Here is a 26,719-nt window from a genome sequence, read left to right on the forward strand (position 1 = left end):
GGGTGTCTGTGAATTTACAAGAATGGTGATAATACAGGGGGAAAAACCAACTGCAATTTGAAAGCATGCCATTTAAAACAGCAGCGTTCCTGCAGCCCAGGGAAATGCAGGCACACGGACCCAGCTTGCCTGACTCAGCTCAGAGCAGAGCAGTAGACCATGTGCTCAGGACCAGCTGTCACGGGGTATAGTATTAAACGGCAAAAAAAGGACCGGCTACACTCATTTTGTCCTTCCCTCTCATCGACTTTCCTCAGTTTTTCTGATTTTATTTCCTTTCCCCTATCGTGTACCTGTCAAAGGTCTACCTCCCATTTTACACTGAATAGTATGATGTATATAAAATCATCTAGTGGATACATTCAATATCCTAAACCAAAATTATCACTCAATATCCAACTAGTATGGAGGAGTTACTATCAATACTCACAGAACCAATCAGAACAGTCCTCCAGTGGAACAACACAAGAGAGCAACACAGTAAAAAAAGAAACATTCACTGCCGACCACATTCAGATGTGCCAATGGCCTTGCTCATGGGAACGCAGTTCACTGTAAATGTTCTGATTCTAATCTTGGCTCCACCACAAACTACTTGTTAGTACAAGTTACTAAAATCCTCTTCGCCTGCGAGAGTATCTATCACATGGGGATCAATCAATAACAGTGCCCTGGGATGAGATGAGATAATGCATGGAAGGTGTTAACGCGCTGTCTGCTGTGTTTCTGCAGAAGCAATGGTAATAATTCTCAAAAGCAGTTAACAAGAATTCAGCATTTGTTACGTGCCAGTCACAGGCTAACTCATTCGCTGAGTCCTCACAACCCCTCTTGGAGGTAGGTTCTTTTATTACGCCTATTTTTGAGATGAGGAAGCTGATGGACAGACAGGTTCGGTCACTTTCTGAAAGTGACTCTACTCTAGTGGTAAGTGGTGGAGTAATGTTATCTGCTCTGATTAGAAATGCCACTTAATGAACAGATGCATTTGGTTTTTAATGGCATAGTACCTAACACATCTTATTAAAATTTATACAGATATGTTTGAAAAGGTAGTGAACAAAGAATCATCATGTTCAATTCACCATCAATGAATTTAATTTATGCCTATTTATGTAGGGCTATTACGTATGAGTCCCTGTGTCAATGTCTAGAGATGTATGCAAATGACTACGCCTCAAGCAGGTCACAGCCTGGAAGGGAGACAGAGGAAAAATACTGCCAAACAGTGCACGGAACGCCACGGCCCAGCTATGTACACTATACAGTGTGGCACAAAGCCCCATGCGATCGGCCGCACCTCGAGGAGAAGGTACAAGGTGTGAACCAAATCTTCAATCAGACAAATGAGAAAAGGCATTTCAAGCAGAGAAATGGGCATACGCAGTGGCACAGAGACAATTAACAGCACAGTTTATTTGAGAAGCCACACAAAGATCAGGAGCACAGGATGGAGGAGAGCTTTGACAGATGAGACCCTCGCATGCTTACCAAGGAGCCTGCATGTTAAGCCGCGGTCCGTAGTGAACCATTCAACAGCTATAAGGAGGTTGACTAACACCTGCCCCAGTAGTTCCAGTAAATCCTACGCGTCCTTAGTCACTCTCCATCACACCCAATGTTCAGCAGGTGTGTGTGGCTCTACCTTGGAAATATATCCTGAACCAAATGAGGGGGCTAACAGCATATGTGCGTGCACATAGAAAGATCCAGGAGAGAACTGATGATGCTGGAAAGGACAGACAGGGATAGAATGAAAGAGGAACTGGCCTTTGCAAGGAGTACTGATAATTCTCCCATAGAACAGAGACAAGGCATCATCTATGAGCACAGATGCAGGAAGGTGGGAGCCTGAGGAAGTTCTCCTCTGACTGTGTGTGTTTTCTCATGGACAGGAAGAATGAAGGCGAAGGAGATTCAAGAAGAAAAGGTACCAACCAGTCATCTAGGAAAGTCAAAAAGTGAATGGTCTAGGGCAGTTCTCAAACTTTTTGGTCTCAGGACTCCATCACACTCTTAAACAATAACGTCTGAGAACCCTCAGCAGCTTTTGCTTAGGGGGGTTTTATCTATCAACGTTTAACACAGAATACTAAACTGAGACATCTTTAATAAATACACCAGCACATAATCCATTGTCAATCACAGCAATGACACCAGCAGCATTGTGCAGGCTTTGGAAACCTCCTCTATACACCTGTGAGCAAGTGAGAGTGAGAAAACACAAACAAGGTTTTACTATTATAAAAAGGGCTTTTGACTTTATGGAACTTTTAAAAGCACCTTGGGCACCGTCCGGAGTCCCCAGACCATACCTGGACCACGTCTGATCTAGAGAAACGTACTAATTCAGCGGCTGGGTCACCTAAGGTGCCCACGTGAGGTTAGGGAACATGAATTTGAAGGGAGAAGAGTCAGCATGATATGGGTTTTCTTCCATCAGGTTCAGCAGCCGGGCTGCAGGCAAGGGTAAGGCGAGAGCTGGATTTATCCAGGTCTGGAGTTAACCCAAGTGAGTGAGTTCCATGAACCAAGAGAAGCTGGAAGCAATTATCACGGCTGTGGCATTCAAGCTGAGTAGGAAGGGAATGAAGCCATAACGGCCATGCAGAGGCAGCAGGACCCAGAGTTCAAGACTGTTGGATTCGAGTATTAGTAGAATAAACCAGAAGGAAAGTAGGAAGAGATTAGGATGCTTGAAACTGAGAGGGTGGAGGATCACTATTAATAACTTCAAACCCCACGTCCAAACTGAATATGCTCCCTTTCCCTCTGAAATTTGCAGCCCACTATTATTTGCCAGTCACCCAAGCCGGAAGCTCATCCTAGACCTTTTCACTGTTTGCATCTGAGAGGTCCCAAAGTCTTATCCATTCCAACTCTTCATTATCTCTCTAATCTTTTTTGTTCCTCACTATCCCTGCACCCCTGCCCGTTCTCTGGCTTTGCATTCACTGGCCTCACCCTCCCCTGACTGACCCTGAGCAGTAGTCATGCTCATGCCCAGTTCTGCCCCATCCAATGCATCCTCCACTCTGCTGTGGGTACCGTTTCTACAGTGAGGTCTGATCACGCGATGCTTATCCCACCACCCATGGAGTGACTGTAACAGCATAAGTGGAGGCATAAAACAGGCAGAGCAAGGCTGTCAGTAAGAACGGGGCTCGATCGAGGCATGAAAAGTAGTAACACCGCGGTGTCATGAGATGATACAGGGACGCGACTGTAGAAGAGAATGAAAGAGAAAAATACAAAAATGTTAAGGAATGTTTAGATAAAGAGAAGCAGGCGAAGGAAACTGAGAAGGAATCATAAACGGCATAAGAGAACGAGGTCTGTGTAGGGTGGTGAAAGTCAAGGGAGAGTTTCAGGAGGAAAGGAAAAGGCAGTGTCCACCGCTACAGAGAGTTCAAGAAAAATCACTTTTAAAAGGATCTGTTGTATTTGAAAATTATGAAATCAGTAATCTATACTGAATCACTCATTTGCGGTACAAACATGATATAATTTTCACCATCTTAAAAAAAAATAAAGACACTTTCTCATTTTCCTTGTCCAGGCAGCCAGATGGTACGTCAGTATTTCCATCCTTTATCCCAGGCTCTGGTTCCTGGAGAACCCCGGGTAAGCCATCAAGTATGCAGACAGAACAAGTGCTTAAGATGCCTGAAGATGCCTTAACTATTTTACGTGAAAAGATCTTGATTGGTGTCAAGTGTAAAATTATGCTGACAGGTTATTCAAGAGAATAATCGAACAAATGGCAAAGAGGTTACTGACTTCTGAGAAGAAAGACTAAATAATGGCTTTATTCTGAACTGACTGAAAATGGAACCGGGCACACCACTCTTTTTGGACAATAACAGTCCCTTTTCCTCCCTTCAGTATAACCCAACAATCATTATTACATAGCACCACCTTGTTTGGGGGGGCACAGAGTACAGTCATGTATTTGGAGTGTATACCTTAATGTTAAAACTAATATAATCACAGTTTTTAAAACTACGTACAGTTATATACAGCAGAAATAAAGTTCTTTTTATTTAACTGTTTTAAAAAAGTAGTAACAACCTCAAAACCCAACTCTAGCGTGGAAGGAAATCTTGGGGACAACAGTGGTATATACTTTTAGAAATGCTAAATTACCAATATTTGGTGCTCAGAGTAAAATATTGTGTGAAAAAATAAGCAAATCAAAAGAAACAATAGGATTCAGAAGAGTGGTAATCTGAGTGAAGTTTTAGGAAGACATTAAATGTATTTCACTTGTGTTTTTTAATATACATGCATACTTATTTTTTTCTACACATACACATATATACAAGAGTGCCATATGATAAAATTTGTCTCAATCTAAAAGAGTTCTTTTAATAGGTAGAAAATAAAAATTCTATGTGATAAGAAAAAGAATCCTCTCTTGATCCCTTTTCTCCTACTAGCCACTATCCCATTTTTCTGCTTTGTTTACAGCAAAATTACTCCCAAAGAGATGTCTACACTCGCTCTCTCAATACATTTCTCCTCTCTTCTTCTCCAACCAGGTGTTTGCCCATCGTTCACCAAATCTGTTTCTGTCAAAGCCAAAAATTTTATTTCATTTAATAAAATATTCCATCCTCAATCCTTGTGGCATTTGACATGTCTGACCACTCCTTCTAGAAATACTTTATTCACTTGGTTTCCTGGAAGCACACTCTGCTGGTTTCCCTCCTACTTCATGGTCATTCCCTCTCAACATTTTTCCAGGTTCCCATCTCTCTACCCTTGACACATGGGCAGGCCCCATGGCTAACTCTTTTGACCCCTTTTCTCCTTTCCACAGTACTCCCTAGGTGGTACGTATCATCCAATCTCATGAGTTTTTTATGTTAACTGCTTAATTTATTTTGTCTGTTCTTGCTGTGTCCTTATAGGGCCTTTCTTCTGTGAGTGCCCCAGTCTCCTAATTTTAAATACCACCTATAGCCTGATGACTCCAAAATTTACATCTACATTCCCAATTTCTCCAACTGCCTGCTCAGCATCTCCACCTAGATGTCTACTCCAGATCTTCCTGCCCCTTTCCCCACACATGCCCCCAAAGCTCTTCTTCCTTCAGGCTTCCCCATCTCCGTAAATGGCAGCTCCATCATTCCAATTCCTCAGGCCGATACTTCCGGAGTCATTGCTGCCTCCTCGCTTCTTCTCATATCCCTCATCTGATATCAGCAATAAACTCCTACTGGCTCCACCTTCAAAATCTATCCAGAGTTGGACTATTTCTCACCTTCTGCCCTGCTATCACTCCGGTCAGAGCCGCCAACATCTCTTGCCCGAATGACCGCGCTAGCCCAACTGCTCCCATCCTTGCTGCTCTATAGTCTAGTCTCAACATGGCAGCCAGACTGACCTTGTTGAAAGGTAAGTCAGGTCATGTGACTTTGACTTTCACTCTGAGTGAAAGTCAAAGTTCCTCACAATGTCCCATAAGTTCTAAAACTCTGGCTCCCATTTTCTCTCTGACCTCATCCCTACCACTCTTTCCCGTTCTCTCTCTCCTCCAGCCATGCTGGCCTGCTTGCTACTATACCTGCAATTTGATTACCTCAGGACCTCTGCATGTGGTATGCCCTCTGCCAAAAATATGCTTCTTTCAAACATCCACATTCCTGTATTTCCTCACTCTCTTCAGGTCTCTGTTCAATTGTCACCTCCTCAGAGAAGTCTATCTTGACTACCTTCTATAAAAAGCAAATCACATTTCACTCTAGTCCTTTACCCGGCTTCAAATCTCTTCATAGCACGTCATATTATATAGCCATTTATTTCTTTATGGTCCATCTCCCCCACTAAAATCTAAGTCCTTTTAGGGCAGGGACTTTGTTGACTTTGTTTACTGCTCCAAGCCAGTGTCTAAAACAGTGGATGGCACATAGTAGGAACAAATACTTGTTGAAGGAACCCTTAAAGCCTGAATAATTCATTTTAAGACAATTCAAAGTTTACCTCCTACATATACAGTATATATATACCTCCTATATACATACACACATACACATACACACACACACACACACACACAGCAGCAGTCAGTAAATTCATCAAATGTATTACTCCCATCCTAAGACATAGAATAAAGCAAAATTTAAAACTACAAAATAGTAATATTAAGTTAATATCATTAATAATAGATCTATGGTTGGTTATAGGCATTCATGAAGACCTTAACCACAAAAAATGCCTTCAAGCTCATAATACATACCCTTCCACAATGCACCACCTGGTACAACTCTCGCAGGTAGGCTCTTCCGGAATCATTTATAGCTAGAACACTGTTTTGGATGAAAAATAAATCTAATATATACAGAGACCAAATTTCTTGGATTTTCATGGATCTTCTAGATTTTACTTGACTTTATTCTTTATAACAAAAGGAACAAGTCAAATGTGTAACTAAATGTTGATTAGCATTTACTCTTTAATTCATTATAAACAAAACCGAAATCAGGGTTTTAACAAGAGTAGTTATTTTTGAACTGAAGATCATCCTCTTACCAACATAGCAAGACTGAAAAAAAAAAAAAAAAGCTGATGTCTGGAGTCATTCTTGGCTCCTGTCTCCTTCTCATTCCCCTGATCTGATTTCAGATTATGGAATCCCATTTATAACTCTATTTTGAAGAATAACTTATTGAGACCCCAAGATTCAAACCTATAATTGAGTAATTATTTGCAGTGTTTTCCTTTTCTTTTTTAATGCAAACCAGTCAGAAGCCTAACAGAAAGAGAATGGAAGAAATCCCACTCAACGGTGATAAACACCCATTTAGAAAGGCGACTCATTTCATAGTCTCTTTCAGGAGAATTAAAAACAAGCAATAAGCAATATAAACTAAAATTTCCAACATCGGTTCATAACAGTCTCAAATACCACAAGACCCTCAAATGAGAGCTTATACTTATTTTCTGGCTTAGAAGATCATGTGCCACAAGGAATCAGTCTATTTCAAATTAATATCTTCAGTAGAACCTAAATCAGGTGGACAGAATGACTCCTAGACACAGCAAAAGCCACAAGTACTAGTAATGACATCTCTAAAATCAGAAAAGTCTGCTGGGCTGCATGTCAGGGTTATTGGGTTATTCCCTGGACTGTATGAAAAGAGCTGATGTGGTAAGAGCTTTATCACCAGAAGCAGCTAGAACCTTTACCAAGAAAGGTACATGAGTAGTTAAGACAGAAATATTTAGAGATATCAGCCCAAAGGAATTTGTAGGCCTTGCAATTGTTTTAAATTTTTTTATTGTAACCTATTACTCTTAATATAATAGAAAAAATTGCTTTAAGTAATTTTGCTGTTAAGTGCATAGTATGTCCTGGGCCCTGTAGGCATGTTAAATACAGAGGGTGCTAAAAAAAATGTATACACATTTAAGAAATGAAAAAAACTATTGAAATTGTAATATTCAATATGTACTGATAACAAAAGATGAATACAAGTCATGTGTGTACATTTTTTTGGCACCCCCAGTATATCAATTTCTTTAATGAAGCAATTTAATAAGTCTTATTTAGGGATTTAATGACAAACTCACCTGTCCAGCACTCAGCTGTTCAGCTACCTTATTTCTCTGCAATGTGGCCAAGAATCAAGAAGAAAGCAAAAACAAACATCACCCTACTCAGATGCCAGGCTTCCAGGGTTCACTTTTGGGAGAAGCCCTCACTCACAAGACATTACAGGGGAAACTGCACTGCATTTGGAACCAGAAAGCTCAGGGTTGGGCCGACTTAAGAACTCAAAAGCACAACAGCCCCAGGAAGGTCATCCAGCTGTTTACCTCATTATAACCTGGTGGCTTATCTGACAGCACAGTAATCATTCCTTTAGGGCAAGGTCCTGCTGTGTGCCTTGGGGTACCCCCAGGTGCCCCCAGTAGGGAATAGAGTTTTTAGAGCACTGTAAGTGCTCAATTCTCATTAATGACGCTTCTAATGGTGATCCTTAGTCATTAAAAAGATGAATAGATGCTACAAAGAGAACAAAACCGTTTGAAAACATATTTGTTAACATTCAAATAAAGGCTAGAAAGTTTAAAAAGAGAGATCCTCAAGCTGTCCAGAAAACTTGATTATTGAGAACAACTTATTGAACAACCCCTGAGGGAGCCAGGAAACTGAAGTTTCAGGAAATGTGTACACAGGACTGTACTTGTGGCCACGGCATCCTGACCCACGCTGCCTCCTGAGGCCACAGCCAGGTGGAAAATGGGGGTCTGTGGGCTGGATAACCACCTGCAGCTCCCTACAGAACTTTGTTCAGAACAGCAGCTCCCAGCTTAATGGAAATGTCTGCTAAACCCGGTCACAGGATATCCAGATTGGGACAACTCAGAAGGGGTCCACAGAGTTAGCAATCACCACCCAGCATTATGGGAGAGTGGGAAGCAATTTATCTCATTTCTAAATGCACATGGCTCTCGCCACTTGTGACCAGCTTGTCCTTTCTTGGGGACTGCTAACCAGCCGGTGGAAAGCAGACAGGCAAACGGGAAGGAACAGAATTTGAAATGCAGAGGGACCCTGATAAAAACTGACACCAAGCGATGAATGTGCTTTAACTTTAAATACAAATTAGCAAATGATGTAAGGTCAGTTCGTTATAAAAGGCACCTCTCTAGTTGGTAAGTCGCTGAGGCTCCATACCATTCAGGATTAGTGTTCACATGTGTCATGGAGGGGACTCTTTCTCCTCCCTTTTAAGTTGAAAGTGGTTTTTTACATTGTGAAAGAGAAAATAGATGTCCTGAATCGTGTTTAACACATTTTTGTATGGAAACTTTCTGACAGGACCCAGAAACTACCATTCCACTGAGCTGTGACTTTTGAGTTGACTCTAGAATGCACACAGCCTTCCAGAGTTGCTTTTTTTTTTTTTTAACCCCTAAAGAGGCACCTCCAGGCAAGGCGCCAACCCAGAAGCCAAGCGTGCAACACACCCACCAGAGCAAGCACTGAATGAAGGAAAGCAGAATCTCGACTGAAACTTCTCGTTTCCTGTCGCTGCTGAGAGACGTGGGACTCGCTCCTTCTCACATGGTTCAAGAAAGGCTGTAAACACAACCACCTAGCTTGCCAGCTGGCCACACGCTCAGGGGGGCTTTCAGGGCAGCCGCGGCGGTGTGCTCCCTTTTCCTCCCTTTGACCAGGGTCATTCCTGTACAGATAACGGTACTAGAACGCCCTCCACTTCCTAGAGTCCTCATCGATGTCATGGTTCCTCTTTCAAGAAAACATGGGGACGAACGCAAAGCAAAAGAACAGACGAAAGGCAAAAATTAGCCCCCATGATGTCCGTTTCATTCCTCTCCATCGTTATTATAAAAGAGCTGGATCCAATTCCTTTTGTTGTCCTACACACACACACACACACACACACACACACACACACGTAGATGAAAGGCACCCTAGGACAGCTTATTTTTTCCCGCCTCAGAGAAAGCCTTTCCGAAATCCTCATACCATCTCCGGACGCTTTAGCATTCAGCTAGAGAGCGAAAGCATTCCCAGCCAAGGTACGAAACGCTGAAGTGGTCCCCAAAGCAGAAGGCTGGGAGGCAGAGCAAGCTGGGCGCACACACCTAGATGTTTGCATTTACACAAAGAAATTAGCCGGGTGATTAATGGGAGATGCCGGCTGGAGGCGGAGGCGCCCGCGCCGGCCTCCTTACCTGGGACATCTGCGGCCTCAGGTTGATCTCCTTCAGGTTGATGGAGCGCGCCCGCAGGTTGTTGAGCAGCTGGCAGAGCAGGACTCCATCGCGGAGGGTCTGCGCCAGGTCGAACACCTGCGCCGAGTCCCAGGTCACCCGGTGGTTGGCGGGTAGCACCTTGCAGTGGATGAGCCACTGCGCGCACTGCTTCCACGGCTCCATGCCCGACGGCCGAGCCGGGCGGCAGGCAGCGAGTGTGCCCCTGCCGCCGCCGCCGCCGCCGCCGCCGCGGCCCGCCCCTTCCCTGCGAGGGTGCGAGAGAGCAGGCGCCGCGGGGGGCGGGTCCGGGGTCCCCGCGCGGGGCTCGGCTAGGATCCCGGCCCGGGTCGGCCGCCGCCCGCCGCCGCTACAGCGAGTCCCGCGCGCTCTCGGTGCGCCCCGGCCGGCTCGGCGGCGGCGGCGGCGCACAGGCTTCCGACTCTGGAGCCCGGCACCGGCGACTGAGCATGCCCAGCGCGCAGCCCGTCTCGCCGCCGTCTGCGAGTCCCCAGGGGCGCGGGTGGGAGAGCGCGCCGCCCTGGCCAGGGGTCGGCGGCCGGGGCTGGGGAGGCTCAGGGGGTCCCCGCCTCTGCCCACCACCGGCCCTCAGGGTTTCTGGGCTCACACAGCCCCAGGTGTCCGGGATTGTCTCTCGGGACGGCTTCCCGGTTTGGGGACGATGTGCCTGAACACTGACACAGTGGGGTTCCTACTAGGACCCCCTAAACGGCAAGTGCAGCGTTTTAATAGTTGTGAGAGGAGCGAAGGAATAATTGGGGCACCCGGACTCCCCAGACAATGAAAACGGGGCACAGAGCATCTGGAGAACTCAGTACTGAAAGTTTGAGAGATCGGTAGCCCTGGCCCCTCCCCGTTCTGTCCCCTCAATTTTCTTCCTGCAGATAATCACGCTTCCTCCAAGTTAGTTGCGCGTAAGGATGTTTTGGCACCGTGCAAGTGTGTGTGTGTGTGTGTGTGTGTGGTGATGCCTGCGGAAACCCGGCCCCAGCCCCCGAGCCTCTGTGGACGCGAGGTGTTTTCACTCAGAGAGGTGGTTTCCCTCTCCCGGCTCAGGCTCAGAACTGTTCATGGTCACAGTTCTGGCCCTTTTGCTGACCACGCAAAACCTGCCAGAGAGAAATAGGCCTGCGACAAGCCCCCGGAGCCCCGCGGTGCCCAGCGGACAGACTGCGCATGCGTCGGTGAGCCGGGACCGGGTTTGAGAGCAGCTCGCATCAGTCCGCAGCTGCACCGGTCAGGCTCAGCATTGGGACCCTTAGTGAAAGTGGGAGCAAGCCCCCAGAACTCTTTCGCTGGCTGAAATAGTGCATTTGCATTTCTTAAAATCTTTCGGGGGCTCCCAACTCAACCCTTTGTACTTCCACTGCCCCCTCAAAATCAAAATATAGTGTTTAAATTATTTATGGCAAGCTATTACCCCCCCTAAACTCTTCGCTGTTCTATGTAAAGGTGGTCCTCCGTCTCTTAAATTTCAATTTGTGGTCTTTTAAAATTGTAAAATAAAAGTAAAATATGAAACCCTGTTAGTGGGTGTGTGTTTTTTATTACATTTCTGCAGCAGAAATTTTCTATTACAAACCATATTAATTTATAAGCAGGTCAAATATTTTTTAAAGTATGTCTGATCTGTTAAGGACAGCGAACTGGGTCCTTTTCCACTAGCCTGTGACAAGAGTAGCACACTGTGTACACTGCATGTTAAACAGTAGGTCAGCCTGAGGATTTCCTTTCCTCACACCATCCTTCCCCAGCAATTTCCTCTTGTGTTCAATCCAGATTGCATCAATGACACAATGTTTTCTAAAATATAACTTTGGCAAACAAGTCATACTAAACTTTACATGCCATCTTTAGAAACAAAATCCAACACATCGGAATCACCATGTAATACAAGGCCTTGCACAAAGAGGAATTAAATTGGAAAAGGAGTTTTATTTAAAAGGAAGAAACTGTGAATTAAAAATATAAATTCTGCTTCAGGTCGCATGGGATGTCTTTGATGGCCGTAGGACATTTCCAAAACCCAGATAATATACATTAGACCAGGAAGCAGACCTGGCTTTACAGTCTGAGCGCTGCCAATTTCTAGCAACACGACCTTGGGAAAAGCATCTAACTCCATTAACCTTCAGTTTCCACATATGTAAAACAGGAAAAATAGTGTTTACCTCCTAGTGTTGTCGGCAGGATCAAGAGATACGATGTGTTGCTATTCAAAATGCAGTCTGTGGACCAGCAGCATCGCCTGGAAGCTTGTTAGGAATGTCAACTCGTGAGCGCTACGCAAGACCAGATGAATCAGAACCTGCCTTTTAACAAGATCCCCAGGTGACATATATTTACATTAACGTCTGAGAAGCACTGATATAATACATAAAACATGTGGTGCCTAACACTTCATAAGAGCTCAGTAAACATTAACCAATGGGTTTTAGTTCATAAAAAGGCAGCAATGACCAAATAAATTTTAACTTTTTACAATTTGTATATATTAGAATACATATATAATATGACTTCAAAACATAATACTATTAAAATACAGTAAACCAGAGAGTAGAGAGAAAGACAAGAGAAAAATATTATATGGAAGGCCTAGAAGAGAAGGAGGCTAGAGGAAGTGCAGGATTCTTCAAAATAAATGAGGAGCTAAGTGGCAAAAAGTGAGTCATGTGTAACACATTACAGTGTCAGAAACTGGCATGGTAACCAAAATGGCAATGGGCTGTTTTGAGCTGCCCGCCACAGTCTTTTCCTTTAAAACAGATAGGGACTAAATTCTGTCAATGGCAACTCCTTGCTATCCTGGGCCCAGTGTTCCAATAAAGGCCTTCCTTGCATTTGTGACATGGGACTCAGGACACAGTGGTCCCACTTCCCTGGGGGCCTGCATTAGCACCTGAGGCACATCCACACTCTATCATTTATTGGGCACTTTACATATACTATATGCAAGTTAGAGGATTCCCCCACCCCCAATAGATGAAGAAACAAGGTCAAAGTCATTAACCACCCTGCTCCTGGTTATGAAGCTCAGTGAGAGGGTGATTTTGATTGGCCTTCACATCTGTGCTGTTTCTCTTCAAAATTACTCCCCAAACTCGCTAATTACCCTAGCGAGTTAACATACTGGCTTAAATGTCTTTCTCTGCTAGATTGAAACAACTTGAAGGCAGAGGTGGTAACTTATCCATCTTCAAATTCCCAGAACCAACCTTGGTGCTTGGTGTGCAGTAAGCACTCAGTAAATATTAGTTGAGTATGTGGGTAAATGAATGAACAACTGAGTTATGTTGCCCCCTTTTGCTCTCTGCTCTATTTGGTAGTATGTGATCAGGAAACATTCACCCATGTCACGAGAACCAGGTATCAGGGTCCCAGGAAGGGAAGGTCCACTCCTTCCTGTGTGTCTTGTTAACCTCTCTGGGCCCTCCAGCATAGCAGGCCGCCCTCTGCTTCTCCCTTGCATCACTCTGTGGTTTGAATCTCTGCCCCAACCCTACACAGTATGAAAATGGGAAAGGGGGTGGGTGGCATCCTGAGCTTCAGGAAAGACAAACAGTAGATGATAGATATCACATACTCGGTCTCTTTCCATGTTCAAAATTACGCCATAATCAGAAAAGTAAGGATTAGAGGATTCACTAGGGTATGCATCAGTTCCAATGCATCAAAAGACTGAAGTAAAGGAGGTGAGAACCAAGTCAATTCATAGCTTGCTATAGTCTGTGTTGTTGTTCAATCCTTACCAATTGTTTTCTTCTGAGTCTTTCAATTCTTAAGTTTACAAATGCACTAAGATCTATCTAACACCAAGAAATTCTGAAACTGAAACTTATTTCTTACTCCTTATTTATTTCTTATTTTATGTCACAAAAGAAGTAAATCATTGATGGTATATAGCAAAGATAAATCAATTTATGAAAATATTTTAAATTCAAAAACATAAACATTGTAGACTACAAACAATTCTAGGCTCTCTGTCTGTTAGGTTAATTTTCTTCAATGACAATCAAATGTAGTTTGGTTTCACATAAACATTAGGGATGCAGTAATCTGATTCTGTTTTAAAACTAAATACCAGAAAATCATTGTAAAGATAGGTTGGGGGTAGGGTGGGATTCCTATCACAATCATTCTTTTAATAAATGTGCCCAAATCAGTTGGAATTTAAAGATTTTTAGGTACAACTGAGCAGGATGTTTTTATGATCACAGGATTTTCTTTTCAGACCTGTTCAAGTCCTGATAAATATAATAATAATGACAATAATGACCCTTATTCAACATTTCACTTAGCATCTAACAAAAGAAATTTACTTAAGATAATTTATGTAAATTATCTTAAGAAGCAGGTTAAAAAGGGGCATAAGAACATGACTCTAAGTCTATGTGTTACAAGAGATGTACTAATAAAGGGCTAATTAGCTGATGACCAAATAAATGTAAATACAAGTGTTTTTCCTCTCTCCACTGTGGATATGTACACACACACACACACACACAATGAGTTTCCAAAGATTTAATTTGCCAAATTACGAGGTGTGATCAAAAATTACAGTGAATGCTGCTGCTGAGTGCCGTCTAACAGAAAGGCAGGAATCTTCAACACAGGAAGCAGAGCATTGAACCTTAGTAACACTGTGTGACAAGTTTCAACTTGTTCAGTGCAGTCAGTTGGGTGTGAGCTATGGTTGACAGAAGGTATGTTTTAAAGTGTACGATAAATCATCCTCCCTCATGACAATGTTCCATGTCACATGTCGCTTCTGGTATGGCAATTTCTGTCAAATAAAAACAGTATGGTGTGTCCTCATCCACCTTATTCACTAGACCTGGTGCCATGTGACTTCTGACTCTTCCCCAAAGTCAAAATGACCATGAAAGGTAAATGTTTTGAATTGATTCAGGACATCGAGGCAGCCACGACAGTGCAATTGAAGACATTCACAAAGGGGACTTCTAGAATTGCTGCAGAAAGTGGCAGGAACGAGGGGATAAGTGTGTTCGAAGTGAGGGGAAATGTTTTGAAGGGGGTTAAATGGCAATATGTTACTGTCATAATTGCTTTTAAATTTAAGCATTCACTGTATTTTTTATCACACCTCGTAATTGCACCTCAGCTGGGTCTTCTCTAGAGTCTGGTTCACATGAAACATGATGCAGCCCTCAAGCCTGGGTTAAATGTGAGTCCACTGTCAAACACTAGCAGTAATACATGTGCACAGTATGCTTTAAAGATGACTGAGGAGGTCACTGGACTTACAGGGAAAAGCTAAATAGCTACGCATTCCTGGGAGCAACTAAGGGCCTTAATCTAACTGTGGAACATTTCAATTCATTTGCATATTGGTATAAACAAATTGTCAAGGAGAGAGTTCTCCATACTGAGATGGTGAATATTAAAATCCAATATAAGGAAACTTTTGTGGGAAGACCTTGGTGGCCCTGTTTCCATGATATCCTAGGGATATGGCAATCATTACACTAAGTTTTTTGTAGAAAATTTTTCTTTAAGTGCTGACACCACAACTACCACCAATTTCCCTGCCTTTCCTGTGAGCTCGTTGGGAACAGGCACTGTATCTATTTCATGTCATATCTCCAATGCCTAGCACCTAGCAATGGATGGATTGACGGATGGATGGATGGATGACAAGTGAGATGGAGAGGATGTAAACCATATGGTGACAGAAATGCTGAGAGAGGAGAGCAGCGAGGCTGAAGTTCCACTTGTCATTTCCACCTGTCACCCAGATTTATTCCTGCCATCAATGATGTCCTTAGGAAAACAAAGTAATTCTGCAGGACTGATTGATTTTACCCATGTAAGAGCATAGAGTATAAGAATATTAGAAAGACCCTCTCATTGAACAAACAAACAAACAAAAAAACCCACATCCTTGATTTTTGTTTAAATTTTGTTTAACAACTGAAATTCATTATCACACAATTAGAAATTCTCCCTGGAAAAGCTGTTTAGTTGAATTCCTGCCTCATGCCTGAGATCAAGAACTAATATTTATTGAGCTTTTATTGTGAGTACTCACATCTAGCTATTGAACTGCATGATTTCTATGCATTGCTTTATTTGATTCTCATAACCCCTCTGAGATAGGTACTATTATTTATCTCCTTTTGTAGATGAGGAAACCAAGGCTAAGAAAGCACAACTTTCATTCTTAAATTCAAACAGCCAGTAAGTGGCAGGACTAGCATTGGAGCCCAAATATGCTGATGCCAAAATGCACATACACCATGATGCCCTTCTGTCTCCCCAGAGATGGGAGATACAGAGAGCAGACTTCCACAAGATGTTTTTATACATAGCCAACTTTAAATGCTCCCCGCCTGTGCAAACTTATTAATAAAGTACTGTTTAATATTTACATAAATGAAGTTCCCCCCTATTGCTATTCAAATATCAGGAAAAGATTCAAAATCTGTTTGATAAAGGAATGTTTTAATTCTTTATTTTTATTCTTAAAATATTTCATTTTTTAAATGTTTTAAATTTTTCTTAAGCATTGTATTTATTCTTTTCAAATGTAACCCTTCCGTTTTATTTTGTTGCGTTGTATTTTGTCATGTTTCAGACTGAGATGAGGGTTTGAAGTACTGTGCTTTAGAAAACCTGTAGGTATCTGTTGTTTTGTTTTGTTTTGTTTTGTTTTGTTTTGTTTTGTTTTGTTTTATCATCACACTCATTATGACAGCCAGGAGTGATTTTTAAAAAGATTAAGCTTTTCTGGGAACTGGCATGAGAATGCTAAAAAGTACCAAAAAGGCAATCTAATATACCTTATTAAACTCACACATGGGCACACACAGACAGACAGTCTCACATTTATGTAGTTTTGCAGACGGTTTATGCTCCATCTTGCAATCTTGGCATTAGGTTACCCGTAAAATCATAAACTCATTTTTATTGCACATACAAACACAAAAGGAAGACACATTGGAAGCACTAACAGAACTCCATATCTGGTCAGAATGAAAGCACACTGTTTCAAACTGTTTGGTTTATTGCTGGCTACAACTTTTAAGTTATTCTTACAGAAATTTTCTAGGTTTAGAAAATAATTCATGTCTTCTGCTAGCGTGGTTTTCTCCCCTTGCTGATATCCTCAAGCAATAAAATCCATGGCTGTTTAGACCGGAATATAGCATTATATTCAGGCATAAGAAAGAAGGAGGTAAGTCTGCAGATGATTGCTCTGAAAGAACAATAATAATTCAGATTATTTTAAAGACAGAAGAAGAAATTGGTAGATCTGAAGAAAATAGGATAATTATTTTTCTATGTTTCAAATGTCAGTACAATATAGGAAGAACAATCATTTCAAAAAACGAGAAATTATTGTCCATTACAAAAAAAAAACCCTGCCAATATATCAAATCTAATCTACCTACCTCATTTAACAAATATTTTGCGCTTTCTAAGTGCAAAAACTCTTTTAAATCTTATGTGGGATTACAGATTAAAAGTAACAGAGTTCCACACTAAATCTCTAAAAATGGAGTGAACATTACAAAATGAGGATATGAAAGATGGCACAAGACCCCAGACCTTTCTATGTGGTGGTGTTTTTATATTGAATGCTAACTGCTTATGGCGGATGATACTAGTGTCAATTTATGAACAGGTACCAAGCTAAGAAGATTGCTAAAGAAGCTGAACACAGAATACATTTTCTTGAGGTCTGCCTGGGCCTAGAAGAGCAGCCAGCTAAATGAAGCCTATTATCTTCAGAATCCTGATATTTCCACGTTCATGTCCCTCTGCCTCTGTGTATTTAATCACTCTTAGTGCCAGAAACCAGGCATAAACTCTTGGGTGCCTTAGACTCCAAAAAGTTAACACTGATGCAATTCAACGAAGCACAAAGCGTTGAAGTTGTTAATGAAAAACTCCAAAATGTTGAAATTCCTGACTAATCTAGATCATTCAAATGAAACGCTCCCACCCTCCCAGTATCAGCACTGATCTCCCAAGCGCCCCTGCTTCTGAGCTAAGTGGTTCAACTTTCTCACAATACAATGGAAGAGGGGCTGCGGCAGCCCGCTGGGGAAGACAGGTGATCAATAATACAGACTCAGGGCTGTGGGCTCCCAGCCTACCTCCATCACACTGATGGGGAATCGAATTACTTGCATCAAAGTGAAGGAGATTTTGCTGCTGGCTGTCTATCAGTGCCTTTCATTTTGATCTGTCTCTCATTTGAAAGTGCCTGGGAAGATGTGGCCGCTGCTAAAATTTCTCTTTACCGCTGCTTGCTGTGGTCTGCAGTGCTGGTGGGTAACTGGCCCGGCACCGTCACTGAAGCTACTGGTTTAATTTTTCAGTAAATGTGGAAATGAGTCAGGTGCTACTGACCCAAAGCCAGTGGGTTTCTGGGCCCTGGAAAAAGGATAATCAGAAAGGTCTTTGCTTCATTGTTATATCCACTTTGGACCTATTATGGCAGATATCTGCCAATAATTGTTTTTCTCATGCTCATCACATTTCTCACAGTCAGAGATTAAAAGCTCAGCTGTTCTTTAATAATGTCTTGTGGAGTATATATGAAAGCGGCAATAGTTTCATTATAGATTAAAAAGTATTTCTCATCTCTAAAGAGCCAGAAGCTAGTATCAGTCAAGAAAAGACCCATCTATCTTTTAAATAATAATGTAATTACTTTTGAAGTCAGCTATAACTACCCCTTTTCACTTCTCCACTTTTAAAAATCTAGTCAATATTTTGCTGTTTGGGAAAACTAATCCAAAGGAGATACAGGTTTAAAGTTATTCTTTATCTCTAATCCGTCTTTCCCTCTAGATTTTCTACTCAAAAGTTCTCCACAATATTCTCACACTCTGCAGATAAAATGGAGAAAATCCAAGCCTTGAACTCCACTTTTCAAAGAATCTTTCAGACATGAGCTAAGCAATGGTCAGTTTGCAGCAGGATTAAAAACTAAATTGGCATTTCATTCAAGTTACACACTGTGACAAGTGAGAGCAGCTGTTAAGTAAGTGTTGCCAGTGGACTCAGTTCCTGTATCAGCCACGTAAACCTTGCTATGCTCCACGGCCACAAAATGTGGCTCTAAGCTAAGCCAGACTTGTAGCCAATGTATATGACGAATGGGTTGGAGGCTTGAGCTGGGCTGGAGCATCTCTCTCTGTGCACATTAGATTCCCACAGCCCAGATAAAAGGCTGCCTCCTCAGGAAGGCCCTTCCCGATAATGAGTGACAAACAATCTCATTCTTGCCTCAGCACCACCCACCCATCCCCACTGGTGCCGGTTTTACCTTGTCCTGTAGTTATTTGTATTGGTCTTAAGAGGAATCCTTAAGGAAATACAGAGTCTCCGTTCATCTGGGAATTCCCAAGGTCTCGCTAAATATTTACTGAATGAATGAAAAAAATGAATGACTGGTCTCAGAGCTATTACCGTAGATAATGCTACCTCTAATCTTACCCTACAAAATGTTTCATGTGATTTCCAGCATTCTTGTGCATATTTAACCTTCTGTTGCCTAGATTTTACCTGATTGGAACAGTTCTCTAATAGTTTGAACAGTATAGATAGAAGCCTAGAGGAGCGAAGTGGGGGTTTAGAGGGTGCGGTGGCTGGAGAGAGGGAACAAACATAACTCAGAAATCACATGATCCATCCAATTTAAAAACAAAATAATTCCAAAAGTGCCAAAGAAGATAAAATATCTAGTGCAATTGTGGTGTTAAATGCTATCTATTTAGTTATTAATAAGCAATTGCTACAAGCAAATAAAAACGTGATTTGAAACAAATATTTAATAGAGTTCTTGGAATTATTTTTCAATAAGCCTAAATCATAATTCACTTATAGAAGGTGTAGTTTGTTTATGTTCCAGAGTGACTTTTCTCCATCATGTCTGAACTATACATGATTTGTGTGAGAGAGATAAGCCCTTCTAGCTGTTGAAAATTAGCTTAGTCCCACTCTAGTGAGACCATCCATGAAATTCTCTGGTCATTGGCAACTTGTCATCTTGGAGCTCTTTGAATTGAATATGGTTATAGTTCATTCCAAGAAGGGGTGAAATCACTTAGCACAGCATGAAAAACAGAGGACATGTCAGTATTACTCTTATTCAATTTCTTTCACTTCTTTTATTCTTTTTCATTCTTGGCCTCACTTGTCTAAATTCATTTTCAGGGTTATACGTGGCCATTGGTCATCGGAGCAGGAGTCCTTCCTGAAGGGTCCAGGATTCTGTTATCGTAAACAAGTACTAAGAGCCAGGAACTGTACTACACACTTTTACGTACCTTATTATACAAGAACAGGACAACAGGGAGGGAGGAGTTAAAAATGACTCTGACGTTTTGTAACTAGGTAGTTCGAAGAAAAGAGGAATGTGAACACGCCTTTTCCTGAGACAGCAGAAGACAGGAGATTCATGTTTGGGTGAGGATTAGAGTGGGAATGCAAGGGTGGCGTCATCAGCATAGGAAATAATAGGAACAGCCACAGATACATGATGGGAAGGGCTCCTTGGGAGCTGACCATTGAGCTTCAGAGGTCCGGTCAAAGGAAAAGCAAGTAGAGCTTGGGACAGCCAAGTGGGGCTGTCGCTCTGTATGACCTGAACCCAGGTCAGTGCCCACCAGAGAACCACTTCAACATTAGGGATGCCCTTCAGACAACTGCTCCTGACCGTGCTAAGTGGGTAGAAACCCTGCCGTATCGCTTCCATAGTGACATCTGGTAATCAATGAAGGCCCGACCCTTATTCACTATCTGACTTATCGAGCATTAAAAATTCTTTTTAAATTGGGACTATAGAGGATAAAAGAACTTAGAGAAAAACAAGCAAAGCAACACAATAGCAAGCTATACATTATCATACAAATATTCATATAGGCCTATTCCATAGGTCTCCTACAGGTGTGGCCTTGTAGAACTGTGGCCCCTCCCACCCAGGGATTAGGAGATCTCCCATAGAGGTGGCGAAAGGCAAGTCTCAGTTCTGCTTTAGGGGATTATTTTCCTCGTCTGAATCCATTGTGCCCCTTCTAGGATTCCAAATTCGTCTGTGACAATCATTTATTAAACAAATATTTATTAACCACCCATTTTTTCTAATGCTAGGGATTCGGTGGTAAACAAGACAGATCAAATCTTTATCCTCAAAGAGTCTACGGCAGGGATGTCCCAACTTTTTTCAACGTTTTTTACCAAGGGCCATATGTGGTAAAATACACAAACAGCCAGGCCACTCACTCGAGGTGAAGTACATGTTGCCTCACCTGGTTTATTTAAGTAAACTAAACATATTTTTGGAATTTGCTGCGGGCCAATAAAAAATGGATTGCGGGCCGTAGTTTGGACACCCCTGGTCTACGGTCTCCCTCTGATTTTGCTCAATGACTAAAGATTTACGAAAGAACACACCAAAATAAAGCACACTCTTCTTAGCTGTATCAACTACATTTGCTATCCCTGCTGCTGCCTTTTTGGCTATGTGCACATTTGGATTCCAATTTCACATTTGAGCTCAAAGCTGTACTTTCTCCTCTCCCAGCTAAGAACAGCATCAGGCTTTCTGAGTTCTAAGGTACCTACATTTAGTTAAACAGCCACGGGGCCAGTGGCATCACATCCCCAGGTCCCTGAGCAGCCTCTCTTTTTGTTAATACCAATGACACCAACTTCCCCTGACCCCTTGTTGCTCTTACACCTCAGCGTTCTCTCCTCATTCCCAAGTCCCCATGACCCTGTGGTTCTCATGCTGTCACCTGCTAGAACAGTCTTACTCTCTGAAGCCTCTGGAAAGTGCTATTAGGAAGAGTGACGCCTGCCACCAAATAAATCTTCCCCCTTTCTGTACCCATGGACGCCTCTCTCTTACGCCATTCTCAAATTCTGAGTCCACGGAGAAGAATTTAAAATCAATTTCTGACTACAAGCTGCACAGAAAACACTTTACTTCTTTCCTTCCTCTAGTATACAGGTTGCACTATATCTCCGCAATCAGAATAGGACAGAATTTCCAGAAGGACGGGTGATGGACTCAGAGGACTTGGCTGTATTTTGGCAGCGCTCTCTGGTGCCATCTCACACTTTCCCACCCATATAGCGAAAGTTACAGCAAACCATTCTATAGGCTCTTTTTAAACACCAAACAAGTATTGTCACTTTTAATCAACTGGATTCTGTTTATCCAGGAAAATTATTTTTTTCCAGAAAAGTACCGTACTTATAAGGCTATCTGTGCATCCCTGCTAATATTTTGAAAAGGATATTTCATTTTAGTGAGGGTACATTTTTTAATCCTATTCTCTTAAGAATAAACATTTCTGGTTTTTTTCACTCATTTAGCATTGCTTCCCTGCTTATGTAAGCTATCTAGACATCTTTTCTTTCCCTTTCTTCTAACCAACCTGGATTATAAAATTATAACAAATCTTTCTAATTAACGAATAATGGATTAAATCAATCTGGAAAAATATTTCTGGAGAAAAATCGTATTATTTACTACAAAGATAATAGGACTAAAATCCAAGTCAAACAATTCTCAAAGGAATTGTTTCAAAAGGAACACTATTTCCTTTCAAGATGCACCCATGAGAAGTAAATTGTTTGCTTCACTGAGGCTCCGAAGAAAAGAATTGTCCACAAACATTAGGTCTAATACTGGAAATAAATGCTATTCTAGATGTGAAGCTTTGCTGTTGTTCTAATTTTTGAGGAGGTTCAGAAGCTTAAATCTTTTATTAAAAATTGATATGGCAGTTGTTACTATCTTATTTCATTTTCTGTTTTCTTTTTCTGTCTTTCATAACTTTTATATGATGAGGAAACAATCCCTCTGCTATTAAAAACTGCTTTTAACAAGAGAGATGTTATTAACTACAAGAGAAAGAGAACAAAAAATAGATTTAATGTCAGTGCAGAGAGTTTTCCTCAATGGTTAAGACAATAAAAGTAATACATTTTAAAACACACAGTCAATTTTGTAGATCTCATGGCTTTATAACAGTTAGGCTCCCATCAAGCACATGTTTTCATGTTAGAATTTATAAAGTTCTCAGCCTGAGATAAAAAGGGTTTTGTGGGTTTTTTTCCCCATAAAGAAAACCAGTGCCCAAATTCCCACCAACAGATGCTGAAAGAAAACTTTTGTATCAACACGGATTACCTTATCTTGATTTATGTTAGACACAGAACTTGTAACTTCAATTAAATGAGGAACAAATATTCGATTATGAAGTCTTTTAAACCTTGCAGCTTCTACGCAGAATATTAAAGTCATAAATTAATAATAAATAAAGTGATAAATTAATCCTGTAGAACCAAGATTTCACATTGCCATCCTCTGACTCTACCTAATTATCTCAGAAGATAAAATGTATCAGAAATTCAAGAGGCTTATAAAAAAATTTCAGAAAATCATGTATTAACATACTCTCTAAATAAAGGTGAATTTTGCATAGTTTCTAGGTGAATAAGTATATCAAGTCTTAATAAAATTACATGCATAAAATCTAAAATTCTGAATCTCTGGAAATGAAAGGAAAAATGCTCTCCCTTAAAAATAAATTGGTTTCAATCAACATTCATCCAAACGTGCTTCCGAGAACAAACTTTAACACAGTTGCTATTCTTTTTCTACATTCAAAGAAACTGTAAGCACAAAGTCATCATCTGTACCCTACTTCTGCCTTTCTCGTCAAAAAAAAATCTGGTAAATTTCCTCAGAAATGCGTCCTCTTCTCAGTTTCCCATTTCAATTACAGAGCTGGTCATGATTGCAAAAAGTGTGGTCCTGAATGCCTCATGAACTTCACACACAAACCATCCACGTGGCATCCATTTAGTTACTAGAGCAATGTTGTAAATTTTATAGAGTGTCTGCCAGTCTATAGAAGTTCAATACCATGGTAACACATAAGACTGAGGGCAGAGAACCAAGGTTCTAGCCTTGACCGCATCCGCCATTACCTGCCCATGTGACCAGGTGACCTGGAGCAATCTCCTGGGCCTTGGTTTTTCTTACGTATTAGGTGAATTGGACCTGATGATTTCTAAGTCCTTCCCAACTCAAAATTCTGATTCTAAAGGCACCCACACGCACTCCAAGGCCATCATACTCAAAACTATGAAAGATTTAACTCATTGTTTTCATCTAAACTATCATCAAGCAATTTTTGTTTGTTTCGTTTTTTTAATCTCCCTAGGATTTTATCCTCTTAGGCATGGTCCATAACCTTGTCAATTCATTTTCCCCATAGTATCCGCTTCTCATCATATTTCCTAGCTCTGAATCTTCAGGCGTTTCCTATAGCACATCTTATGAGAAACTCTTCATAAGACTGTACAATATGATACATTTTGAGACTCCAACTCATCAATCAAATCTTTATTTTCCACCTCTCCAATACAGTAAAAACCACTGGCTCATCTCACCTCCAAACCTTTACTTGCCCTGGTCCCTCATCTTGAAACTACAGTGTTCCATTCCCACTCCCAAGCTTAGCCTGTCAACTAAATTCCTACTTATCTTCCAAATTCTTTATTCAAGTACTCAAGATCTGCTGCCTTCAACTAGTGTGAGCCAGCATAGCATAGTAGTTATAAGTGCCCTTGCTGAAGTCAGATTGCCTGGGTCCAGCTCCTGGGTCTGTGCTAGTTCTGTAATTCCGGATGTTACATAACCTCTCTGCACTTTGGTCTATAGAGTCAGGATAAATTAGTACCTCCTGGATTGAGTTGCTGTGAGGTTAATAAGTTCATATGTGTAAAACACCTGGAACAGTGCCTGGCACACAGTTTGCTATCTCTGTTACACTGGCTCCCTGCAGCGTGGTTGGTCGGTAGCATGTACATTTTTAGGCACATATATTCAAACTGACACCTGCTGTTCACGTCTCTTCTCTTGACAAGTGAGTTATGAAGAAAAAAGGAGAACAAGAGTGATGTCACCCTTATTTCCACTCTCTCCGTGGGCACAGAGTACCATCGAAACTCCCAGTATCCACAACCATCGAAAGCAGTATGAAACTACTGAGGGAAACCATAATGATGATTAAAGGGTTGGAAAGTGATGATTATGAGGGAAGATCCCAAAAAAAGAAAAGTTGAAGGCTATTGAAGTAAAGGGCTTTAGAATACAAAGGGCCCTTGAAACCCCACTGGGAATTGTTGACTGTTCATTTTCAACTACCATACCCTCCTTCCTCCCTTTCCCTCCCCATGACTGCCTTCATGCCATTTCTCATTCTGCTTCTCTTTCCTGGCTTACGTCAACCATGTGCCAGACACTCATACACATTATGTTCACTACCACTCTGGAAAGTGAATTTTATTAAGCTTTTTATTAAAGCGTATGATAAATAAATTGCCCATTGTCACACAACCAAGCTAGTAAATAGCAGACCCAGAATTCAAAGCCGGGTCTGTTGGCTGCCAGAACCTAAGATCAGCCCACGACACATGCCATCACTCCTATTTCTCCTTGTAACTCCTGCTGCCTGATGCCCACCCCTCCTCTCGACTCCTCCACCCCTGCATAGGAATAGGCACGTAAAAAAATTCACTAAGAACTTGTTGCTTCAATAGAAAGTATTGAGAGTTTTAAATACAATAATTCAAGAAGGTGGGAAATATTTTTGTGTGAATGATCAACATTAATAAATTAACTAATTAGTTAATTGCCTCTCCCATGTGTCAGCCAGATTAAGGATGTCTCTAATAGGAGAGCAACTGGTTTGACAACTTTTCTGGTTCTTTTGAGAACCGAAACTTTTATGTCCATAGGACATCCAAGTTGTAGAAAGTTATTTAGCCAATAAAATGCAATGTCTGAAAATGTCACCAGTCTATAAAACCACATGAACTCTACTAGGCATTGATAGAGGTAATTTGTCAAGAAATTTAAAATCTAAGCATTTTTAATCCCCTTAACAAGAACAGAAAACTGGTGAACAGTCTGTTTATGATACCCATGCATGCCAAGGCTGCTGGGTCTGTGAACTTAGAACTCTCCCAGGAAACCAAACCTTTCTAACTTTTGCCCAAGTTTTAGGAAAAGCTGAGTAACAATTACAGAAAATTGCCCATGTGAAAATGCTTCACTATGTTGTTTAATGACCACAAAATAAATATGATGAAAATTTTGATACTCTTTTATGATAGGTGAAATTCTACCTGAGTCTACTATCTTCTTTATATTAAATAGAAGCAATCAAACCTCCCAATCCAGGAGGTCCACATAAAGCGGAAAGTTTCCTTTATCCCATCAATGTGTGTTGACTTGATCCCTTGACCTTCCTTAAAATTGAAATCCAATTAAACATACACTGTATAAGCTCAGCAGAAACCTCCCAGGACCTACAAAGCTGACCCTGTTAAAAGATTTTCTTTGACTGGGACACAGAACAAAACATAACCATTTTACTGTCATATAATCAATAGTGAAAAGAAACCCAACAGTGTATTTTACTATTGTGGCTCTCAGATAGTTTTCTCCTGTATAATTATTTTAACCTTATTTTCTAAAAGTAATATATAATAAATCCAGGAGAGTGAAAATATGTATCTATATAAAATATAAAATAACCAGGAATTCCATCTCCAAAAGACCTTTAACATTTTGGTATGCATTCTTTCCATTTTTTCTTATGACACATATTTTTAAAAACCTAAGTGCCATTTTACTGCCTACCCATTTTTTTACTTATCACTCTAGTATCATTTTTCTCATATTTATATAACTTTTACTATTCGATTTTATAAACTCTCTTAATTCATTTAATATGGTATATACCAATAGTTATACTTTGTATTTTTTAATGTATCTTATATGTGATGGTCTCCATAAGTTGTTTAGAAACACAACGAGCTTACCAGCATCAAGATACTCTGTTATTTACAACTCTATCTTGCTCTTAGATCCAGCCGTGCCCTGTGTTCAGTGAGCCTACATACCATGAGA

The 26,719-nt window shown here is 41.1% G+C and overlaps 1 protein-coding gene across 2 annotated transcripts in view; it reads right to left on the reverse strand.

Moving 5' to 3' along the window:
* Positions 1–10,193, reverse strand: part of VAV3 (vav guanine nucleotide exchange factor 3) — a 329,628-nt gene extending 319,435 nt beyond the window's left edge. Inside the window, exon 1 of one of the 2 annotated variants that reach the window (XM_019746514.3) lies at positions 9,712–10,048. In XM_019746514.3, coding sequence (XP_019602073.2) covers positions 9,712–9,915 — 204 coding nt within the window. In that variant the 5' untranslated portion in view covers positions 9,916–10,048. Of the gene's footprint in view, positions 1–9,711 lie in introns of both variants that reach the window. The other variant, XM_019746513.3, reaches the window with a different exon arrangement.
* Positions 10,194–26,719: the final 16,526 nt, after the last annotated feature.

This window comes from Rhinolophus sinicus, chromosome 7 (assembly GCF_057876585.1).
Source record: "Rhinolophus sinicus isolate RSI-liver-muscle chromosome 7, RSI-T2T, whole genome shotgun sequence".
Classification (NCBI taxonomy): domain Eukaryota; kingdom Metazoa; phylum Chordata; class Mammalia; order Chiroptera; family Rhinolophidae; genus Rhinolophus; species Rhinolophus sinicus.